The following is a 10,931-nucleotide window of genomic DNA, read 5'->3' on the forward strand; positions in this document are numbered from 1 at the left end:
AAAAGTATCTATTGGCTGGCAGGTGTGGCTCAGTGGTTGAGTGTTGGCCCATGAACTGAAAGATTGCTGGTTCGATTCCCAATCAGGACACTTGCCTGAATTGTGGGCTCAATCCCCAGTAAGGGGCAGGAGGCAGCCGATCAATGATTCTCTGTCATTGTTAATGTTTTTATCTCTGTCTCCCTTCTTCTCTGAAATCAATAAAAGTATGTTAAAAAAAAAAATCTGAACAACTCACCAAAGAAGATACACCGATGACAAATAAGCACATGAAAAGATGCTTAGAATTTGATGCTATCAGGGGATTGAAAATTAAAAAGACAATGAAATACCACTATATACTTATTAAAATGGCTAAAATCCTAAAACTGAAAATAACAAAGCTAGTGAGGATGAGGAGCAACAAGAACACATTCATTGCTGATGGGAATTCAAAGTGGTCAACCAATCTGGGAGACAGTTTGCCAGTTTCTAACAAAACTGCACACAATTTTACCATAAATCCATGTTCTTAGGTATTTACATGATTAAGTTGAAAACTTATGTCCACACAAAAACCTACACACAACCCTGGCCAGTGTGGCTCTATGGTAGAGCATCAGCCTGCACACTTAAGGGTCTTGGGTTCTATTCCTGGTCAAGGTCATGTAACTGGGTTGTAGGTTATTCCCAACCCCGGTCTGGGTGCGTGGCACATACGAGAGGCAACCAATTGATGTACTTCTCTTACATCGATGTTTCTCTCCTTTCCTCCCCCCTCTCCCCCTCCCTCCCACCTACTTTCCTTCGTCTCTCTCTAAAGAAAAAAAATCAATGGAAAAAATATCCTTAGGTGAGGATTGACAACAACAAAAACATGAAGAACCTTCACGCAAATGTTTACAGCTGCTTTATTCATAATTACCCAAAAGGGGGAGCAACTAAGATGTCCTTCATATATCCATACAATAAAATATTATTCAGCAATAAAAAAATTATCAAGTCACAGAAAAACATGGAGGAGCCTTACATATATATTGGTAAGTAAAAGAAGCTAGTCTGAAAAATTTACATGCTGTATGATTCCAAGTATAGATTTTTCAAAAAGGCAAAATTATAGAGACTGTAAAAAGATCAGTGGTTGTCAAGAATTCTAGGGTGAGGGGGAGAGATGAACAGATGAAGCACAGGGGATTTTTAGGGTGGTGAAACTATTTTTAAAAATATATTTTATTGAATTTTTACAGAGAGGAAGGGAGAGGGATAGAGTTAGAAACATCAATGAGAGAGAAACATCAATCAGCTGCCTCCTGCACACCCCCTACTGGAGATGTGCCTGAAAACCAAGAAGGTACATGCCCTTGACTGGAATCGAACCTGGGACACTTCAGTCCGCAGGCTGCTGCTCTATCCACTGAGCCAAACCTGTCAGGGCAGTGAAACTATTTTGTATGAAACTATAATGGTGGATGCATATCATTACGAATTTGTCAAAACACATAGAACTGTATTACACAAAGAATGAACCTTAATTAAACCATGTACTGTTACAGCTAATAATATATTAGGTTTGGTTCCTAATTGTGACAAATGTATCATACTAATGCAATATGTTAGTAATAGGGAAAACAGGAGGCGTGAGAGTGTGGGCTAGAGCGAGTATATGAACTCTTTAATATCTGCTCAGTTATTCTATAATATAAAACTGTACTAAAAAATAAGGTCTGTTAATTACATAAAAATAAATTAAAAGCAAAGTGACAAAAAGAAAGAACTTTTTGTTTCTAAATACAAAAATGATATATATTTATGCCTTTATATTGTATAAGTGATTTCAAGCAAATTAATATATGGAAAGTACAAAGTTTTTATTACATTATATTTTGCTACTCTTTTTGACCTTACTATAGTCTTAGGCACAAAGCAACAGATTCAGTTTGTAAACAACAAAACATTTCATTAAAATCATCCACTAAATACACATTCCTTTGTAAAATGGCGATATTAGATTAAATGCCTTCTTAGAAATGCCATGTCAACTATCTTTTTTTTTTTTTTAGTTTCTAAAATGTATGTTTTCCAATGTTTGTTTCATTGATCTTTCTTAATGGAACTATGATGCTCTGGGATGTGAACAAATCTTATGTCCCCCACTTCGACAAGCAAGTAGCAATGCTTTCACCTCTAGTCTTCATATTGCAATTTTTGTTTGAAGTTTATGGGCAAAATTTAGCTCCGTAAGCAATGATGGAAATGCAGGTGTGACAAGTAACATCAGCATCAGGACTAAAAGTCCCAGGGCTACAAGCCACTGCAGAGGAAAACACATGGAGTAGATTATTATACTTTCGATTAGAGATATTTTATACCAAGAGTTTAAACCTGCCTTTAATAATACATCATTTCTATATCTATGGTATATTGAGTAATGTTCTGTCAAGTAAGTTATAGAGAATAGTTATGAATTTCAAACATTGTAATTTAATGATATTAAGGCAGGAGAAAGTTAGAATCCCATCTTTCCCATTACTATCAGCATTTATAATATCTTATGCAATGCCCCATTTATGAGTTCCTTTGCAGGCCTGGTCCCTCCCAAATGCCCTCTCCTGCTGGCCATCTTTTGCTGGCCATCTGTGTCCACATGGGGGCAGCCATATTGTGTGTTGGAGTGATGGTCAATCTGCATATTACTCTTTTATTAGACAGGATAAAGCCCTGATGCAAGAGTGGGGGCCAGCTGGTTTGGCCTGAAGGGTGTCCCGGATCAGGGTGGGGGTTCCCTTGGGGTGTGTGGCAGCCTGGGCGAGGGGCCTGTGGTGGTTTGCAGGCTAGCCATGCCCCCTGGCAACCCAAGTGGACACCCTGGTATCTGGAATTTATTTACCTTCTACAATTGAAACTTTGTAGCCTGGAGCCGAGCCAAGCCTTCTGCTTACTCTATGGCTGCCGCCGGCAAGGGCAGGCAGAAAACTTGACTTCTTCCATTGCCAGAGAAACCCAATCCTCCCTCCTGCTCTCCGTGGCCGCAGCCATCTTGCTTGGGTTTATTTGCATACTCGCTCTGATTGGCTGGTGGGCATGGCTGGTGGGTGTGGTTTGTGGGTGTAGTGGAGGTATGGTCAATTTGCATATTACTCTTTTATTAGATAAGATTCTCTAGTTCCTATTTTCAATTCTGTTTTCTAGGTAGGACCATTCTGTTTTCCTTCACAGTATAGTAGCTTAAGTCAGAACACTATAGAAATGTTTTGTAATATAAAAGAGTATATTAAGAAGAATTGATTGCTATAAAGGTTCAATTCAATTATCCTAAGTGATTATTAATTTATTCTAAGTACCCTAAATATATATTTTTTAAATTTTTATTGCATTTATTGAAATTGGTTAATAAAATTATATAGGTTTCAGGTATACAACTCTATAATACATCATCTGTAGATATTTATATTTTATAATTACCGCAACAGGAAGCACAATTACTGTGTAGACCTTCATTTTTCCCAAAGCCTGAACGGCAGCTATCCATACGTGCCATTTGAAAACTGTGGTCGATAAAATGCATAGCTGGTAGAGTTTTATTATATTCACGGTAGAAAATAAATGCTTGGCTTCGGAAAAATTCTGCTATTCGATCTTTTGCCTAGATTTTAAAATAGCAGTGAGAAGTACAATGATTAAATTGTGAAGCAATTTCTCCTCCTGCATCAGAGGCAATGAAACATACTATCAGCATACTCATGCCATCCATGTTTTACACAAAAGATGAATTCCTGAAAAGTTATGTTAATACTAAAATTAGCCTTGACCTTATCAACTATTAATTCATATGTACACTGGTTAAGAAAAGTTAACATTTGTTTTGAATTAATTGCAGCATGTCTATTCCATTTTTAGATAATATTATTTCTAATTCCAAAGAACCAAGTAAAATGGAAATTAAACATTTTCTTTAATCAGCACTACAAACTAATGAATATTTTTTTTTTTTTAAGCATAGAGTTTAATGAGGACTAATATAAACTCAGTGCTTCCCATAACACATGCATAAAATAAACGTTATGGACTCAGGAACTAGATCAGGAGAGTGAAGAAATTTTTTTTAGACTATGTCCTTAGCCTCTGAGGAGATATGAACCGGTGCACAAATTCTTGCATGGGTGAGGTTCCTTAGCCTGGCCAGATCTAAACTGATCTGGCCAGCCAGCCAGGGGAAGGAACCGTGAGACACTGGCCAGCTACGGGAAGTTGGCTGTGGGAGCGCACTGACCACCAGGGGACAGCTCCTGCATTGAGCATCTGCTCCCTGGTGGTCAGTGTGTGTCACAGCTACTGGCCAGTCATCCAGTTGGCTGGTCATTTGGTCCTAACGGTCACTTAGGCTTTTATATATATAGATCACATGTGTCAAACACAAGGCCCGCGGGCCAAATCCAGCCCGCCAGGCCTTGCAATGTGGCCCGCACCGCGCTGTCATCACTGCACTCCGCTGTCAATTTATGACATTGTCAGTTTATGACTGTTCAGTAAACCATTCGGCCCGCGATTTAGGCTGGATTTTAGATTTTGGCCCCTTCTCTGATTGAGTTCGACACCCCTAATATAGATCATAGATACAATTTTGAAAGAACCATTGGTTTAACCTAGGACGACCTGATTGTGAGGTTGTTCTTCAAGCTGCTACTTAGTTAACATTTGGGAAACAAAAACCAAGAACCCATTTTCTGTCACAGAAAAACATATTAACCTAGGGAGCTATATAATATTCCATATGTACTATTTCAAAACAAAGCATCTTGAAATAGCCAAGACTCACAATCTCAGTATAAATAACAAAATCAAAAATCAGTAAAAAAAAAAATGAAGACTTCTGACTTAAGCCAATAATACTTTATATTTGTTTTTAAAATAAAAGAATAATTTAAGTCTACTTCTGTAGAATGTCTTTATTATTGATAAATATTCACAGCATGGAGAAATAGATTTTTTAATTAATTAGAAAAATTTTAAATAGCTTTATTGACTATTCAAATGGTTTTCCTTTACAATGAAATTCTCACCTGGAGGATGTTATGATTAGTGATATTTTCACAGTCATTAACTTCATTGCATGAACTTCCCCACTGTGGTACAAAAGCATGAACTGGAAAGGAAAAATGATATCTTCACAAAAGGATCCTAAAAAGTTCCAAACATTCCAATAAAGCTCTAAATACTGAACTCAGCAGTATGAATGGGTGCATGTGTTGAATCTATCTGATCCCAGTAATAAAGTTGCAAAAACTAAATAATTTATACATTATGATTTTACTCCATCTGGGGGCTAATGGAAGTAACTACAAGGCTTTAAAATAAATAGAAATAAAATAAAAATACATTTTTTTTGGTTCCTCCCTTTTATTAAGTTCTCCAGAATCCAATTTAAAATTCTGTAAAAAGCTATGGTAAATACTAGCTGTATTTATAAAAATAAGCAATCATATATCACAATTGAAGGTAAATACTGTAATGTGTTAATTTTTAAAATTTTTATTATTATTTTTTTAAATTTTATTGATTATGGTATCACATAATTGTCCTCATCCCCTCATTCCCATCCCAAACCCCTCCCCAAATACGCCCCCACTCCCCTTTTGTCCATGGCCACTGGCTAGGCCCATATGCATGTACACAAGTCCTTTGGTTGATCTCTGCCCCTTACCCCCTTATCGCTGCTTCTCTTTCTCTGGGTCTGTTTTTGTTCATCAGTTTATGTTGTTCATTATTTCCTCTAGATGTGTGAGATCATGTGATCCAAGAAATACCCTTGTAAGTGTAATGTGTTAGTTTTTTAACCAGGCTAAGACTAACAATATATTTTAGTGCTTAATAAACATTTAAGGCCTACTATTTGTAAGATAGCTCACATTAACATGGTAATTAGTTTTGTAATCTGTCATGGTTCAAGATTAAACTCATAAAATTAAAGTTTAAAAATTTTTTACCTTGAAAGGCTATAAATAATTCAGGTATGATGCCATGTTTTGGAAGTTTGACAAAATGGCACTTATATGATGGTTGTTTGATATGGCAAGACAAATCAGAAATTAAATTATTCAAGATTTTCTTCAGCAATGTAAAAAGCATTTCATTATATCTTCCTATACAAGATTTTGTGGTAAAATGTACAGCCATCTGATATGAATAATCAGGTTCCCGATAGGCTTAAAGGAAGATGAGAATAAAAACAATTGTGCCTAACATTAATTATCCATAACAATTTTCAAGTAACATGTAATAGTAAATTCATCAATCTTGCAAATCAGCATAGATACTTAACTTAGCCAATAAAATGTTTTATCAGTTTGCTCTCATAAAACTATACAAAACTAATAACTTGAATGAAAAGAATATTATTTTCATCTGATATATTATCTACTCAGTACACGTAAAGAAATGGCTTTGGTGGACTGGTTATGTATATGTGTTAAGGAAAAAATAAGATTGGGGGAGGGTCTTCACTGGCAGAGTGTCATTGTTGTCGGAATAGCCAATGAAAGGGATCATTAATTTGCTTTTATAGGATTAAACATCAGTTTTTAAGATACCTGTCAAAATTATGACAAAGTAGATTGCATACCTAAACAATGGGAAGTGGGAAGCTGAAAGGGAATCATTTAGTATACAATGTCTTGACATTAAGAGTTTGCCTGGTCAGCCGAAACCGGTTTGGCTCAGTGGATAGAGCATCGGCTTGTGGACTGAAAAGTCCCGGGTTTGATTCCGGTCAAGGGCATGTACCCTGGTTGCGGGCACATCCCCAGTAGGGGGTGTGCAAGAGGCAGCTGATTGATGATTCTCTCTCATCGATGTTTCTGGCTCTCTATCCCTCTCTCTTCCTCTCTATGAAAAATCAATAAAATATATATTTATAAAAGAGTTTGCCTGGTCAAATACACTCAGAATGCTCTGTAAATCATGATTAGATAATGTATACACACACTTAGAATAATTATAAAGGCGATGTTTATTAAAATACATTTCATTTTCAAAATTGAGCTATCAGCTGTTAAAGTGCATGTACATTTTTGGGGGATACCCTGGATATGACAGACTCATTTTCACTAAAGAAACTATACACTTAATTCTGATCAAGCTAAGCATATTAAGTTAAAATGTGCCTATATTCTTACCAAACATCATAAAGTCATATCTATTTTTTACCATCTTTTCTTTTTGGGTCTGTACTTTGATAATCTTATAAGAAAGAGTACATGAATAAAGTCCAGATAAAGACTCCAGGAAATTTTTCACCATCAGCTTTCCTGTTTTAGTTATATTTATTCGATAATTTCCTAAACAGAAATAGTAAATTACTTGGTTATTTAATATATAACAATTCAAACATTATTTAGTAAGCTTAGGGTTACAAAAAAAAATACAAAAATGTAAAATTTAATGGACTATTTTAACTTTAAGAATTCGACAAAATCTTAATTCTGTCATATTGCTCTTTGGAGAACCACATGAGATAAGTACAGCTTTGAAATAGGTTTTGGTTTTCTTTAATTCATTTCTTGATGCATCTAATTTCAATTGGTTTATACTTATAATTCAGTAAATAAAATTACACTGTCCTATAATGCTATTCAATTTCTTCACATAAGACAGAAATTAATATTTATAATCCACTGGCACTCTTCTAATATCATGAAAATTACATATTAGACACCTCATTTCCTTTTACAGGTGCTATAAGGATAAATTTTTTAAGTTTTATAAAAATTTTTAACTAATACAACTCTGGGAAGTGGGATGCAAAAATTACTGCTTCAGTTTTTACATAAGGAGAAAATAAGGCACAGACCAAGGTATATGATTTTAAGTATGGAGCAAGTGGAACTGCAATTAAAATTCAGCCCAGCTGTCGTGGCTCAGTGGTTGAGTGTTGACTATCAACCAGGAGATCAAGGTTTGATTCCTGATCAGGGCACATGCCCAGGTTGAGGGCTCAGTCTCTATTGTGAGGTGTGCAAGAGGCAGCCAATCAATGATTCTCTTTCATCATGTTTCACTCTCTCACTCTCCCTTCCTCTTTGAAACCAACAAAAACATATTTAAAAAAATTAAATTTTTCATTTGTTTATTCCAATAAGTGACAGTGCTTTTCTAAACAAAACTAGAGGCCGCGTGCATGAAATTCATGCATAGGGGTTTGTCCCTCAGCCCGGCCTGCACGCTCTCCAATCGAGGACACCTCAGGGGATGCCCCACTGTTGATTTAGGCCCGATCCCTGTGGACGCCAGTCAGACATCCCTCTTGCAATCCAGGACCACTGGCTCCCTAACGCTCACCTGCCTGCCTGCCTGATTGCCCTGACCACCTTTGCCTGCCGGCTTGATGCCCCTAACTGCTCCCCTGCCAACCTGATCACCCCCTAACTGCCATCTCCTGCTGGCCTGATCATCCTCTAATTGCCCTTCCTTGCTGGCCTGATCACTTCCTAACTGCCCTCCCTGCCAGCCTGATCACCCCTAACCACTCTGCCTTGGCCCCTGCCACTGTGGATTTGCCTGGGAGGACATCCTGAAATTGTCTAGTCTAATTAAGCATGTTACCCTTTTATTAGTATAGATGTTCACATCATTAAAAAAGAAGATATTAAAATAAAATAATTTACCTGTTAATGGCTTTTCATCAGGCCCAACCCATGAGTAGGTGGGGTCCACTGTTTCTTTTTTAGCAAGTTGTATATCCATACAGACAAGGAATGGGCTATTTTGGTGTAATTCTACATATATCTTCACTGTGATAAGATAAAATAATATATTACTACATTATATAGCAAAATTTACTTAATAAATGCAATACCTACCATTTTGTCCCAAAGATACTCTGATTAGTTCTTTTCAGATTTCACTATTTTTAAAATCAGTGTATCATTCATGATAACATTTAGAATGCTAAAGCCCTTTTTGTTTTTCATAGTTTTTGTTTTTTTTTAATCCTCACCCTAAGGTATTTCCCCATTGATTTTTAGATAAACTGGGAGGGAGGGAGGGAGGGAGAGAGAGAGAGAGAGAGAGAGAGAGAGAGAGAGAGAGAGAGAGAGAGAGAGAGAGAGAGAAGTATCATATTGATGTGAAGAAACACATAGATTGGCTGCCTCCTGCACATCTCTAACCAGGGCCCAGGCAGAGGAGGAGCTTCCAAACGAGGTAGGTGCCCTTTATCGGAATCGAACAAGTGACCTTTCAGTCCGCGCAGACCTTTTATCCACTAAGGCAAGCCGGCTAGGGCTCTTTCTCATAGTTTTTAAAACTCTAGACTATTAGTCAATACTTTTCTTTTTCTGTGATATTATAGTTTTGCTTATAAAAAATGTACACAATACAATGTACACATTCAGAATTCACTGCAATCATAATTATTTGAAAAGTTAGTGGAATCAGTTTAAAGATCAGAAAAGGACTTGGGTTTGGTTGCAAAACTATTTTAGATGATCATTGTCACCCCTAAAGGAAACTTGATATTTAACTATAAATGTCCTCTAGTTGGGAACAATAGTTAAGCCTCTATGGGGCATGCTAGGTCGAGTTTCTGCCATTAACCTATTGTTTCAGATTTGGTGGCAGCAGCAAGAATCCGCTTGGAACCAATGTGGCCCAAGTTATTAATTTTAAAGCCTCTCGAATGCCGGGTTCTGAACATATAAAGAAGACTCCGTCCTACAATGTGGTGATGTCAGGGAGGGGCAGAGCCCCAAACACCGAGATTCCAAACATGAGAAATGCTATGAGCCAGTCCAAAGTTATCTAAAGTTAGCGATTTGACTAGTTTTCCTTGGGGAATGTGGGAGTTTCATCAGGGATAAAGGGCATTTGAGCTGAACCGTAAAAGCTGCTGGAGGAGTTCTAGATAAGAAGGGGGAGAGATCAGAGTGTTCCAAAGAGGGAAACTTCCGGTCCTGGACATTCCTCCTCTGAGTCGGCCTGGTACGTGGCAAAGGAGCAGAGACACCTGTACGTGAGATGGCATCAGAGAAAGAGATCCGGATCGAGTCCTAGGTCCTTATCCTCAGGAGATGCGGGGCTTCCGGCAAGGTGACATAGCTAAGGCGCAGTAGGGTAGCTGTAAGGATGACGCGAAGCAACCTCCAGGAAGTGCCACCCAGCACCCAGCAGACGGTCCGTGTGCCGTGACTGCCTTTCCTCCACGGGAAGAAGAACTTGAGCAGGTCCATGGCACCCTGGCTCTCCGGATAGACTGTGCAGGTGACGAGGTCTTTATTACCTGTGTGCACCAGGTTGCCATAAACGAAGCCTTTCTCAGTGAATTCGGAAAAACGCTGCCATCCAACTGTGGGGGAAAGAAACCACTGACATTTTAGGCGGAAGAGGAGCCGGGGGCTCAGAGTGGGGCGAAGCGAAGGAGATAGACAAGAGGGGAGGGTCCTGGAGGCCCGGCCGGAGCATCCCACCTCTGGTGAGGTACCAGAGCACCGTGGACACCAAGACCCACGCTCGCATCGCCTCTCCGGGGCTAGCGTCCTGGGGAGGCGTCGAGGGGGGCCTGCTCCTTCCTCTCTCGGCCCCGCCCAATGCCTCCTCACCCCCCCTCCGCTGGGCGGGGCAAACCGCCGGGGTCACGCCCGGGGGCGGGACGAGAGGGCTCTGGGCATGCGCACTGGAGGCCAGCGCCCTGCCCCGCCCCCTAGAGCGCATGCGCACGCACGCACGTGGCCTGCGTCGTGTGGAAGCTTCGCACCTCCGGTCTGACGCCATTTTCCCGCGCGTGTTGGCATCCTGCTTCTCTGAGCAGCCTGGCCTTCCCGGAAGGAAAGAGGACAGGAAAAGAGCCCAAGGCGTGGCGTTTCGGCCACTTCCGTTGGCTAGGGGCTGAAGAGTCCCCAAGAAGAACACTGCAGGTCCTAAAGATGGCGGCGGGGTAGGGCGGGCTGGGCGTGGGATTA

The 10,931-nt window shown here is 39.3% G+C and overlaps 1 protein-coding gene across 1 annotated transcript; it reads right to left on the reverse strand.

Annotated features, from left to right (window-relative positions):
• Window positions 1–1,123: 1,123 nt before the first annotated feature.
• Window positions 1,124–10,488, reverse strand: ZPBP2 (zona pellucida binding protein 2; the record flags this gene model as incomplete). Its single annotated transcript, XM_084862333.1, has 7 exons — window positions 1,124–1,132; window positions 5,040–5,122; window positions 5,964–6,182; window positions 7,152–7,313; window positions 8,640–8,765; window positions 10,253–10,318; window positions 10,440–10,488. The coding sequence occupies 7 exons, from the start codon at window positions 10,486–10,488 to the stop codon at window positions 1,124–1,126; spliced, it is 714 nt and encodes a 237-aa protein (XP_084718459.1).
• Between the last annotated feature and the right edge of the window lie 443 nt (window positions 10,489–10,931).

The sequence above is a fragment of the Pipistrellus hanaki genome (genome assembly GCF_964339955.1).
Source record: "Pipistrellus hanaki genome assembly, chromosome: 16".
Classification (NCBI taxonomy): Eukaryota; Metazoa; Chordata; class Mammalia; order Chiroptera; family Vespertilionidae; genus Pipistrellus; species Pipistrellus hanaki.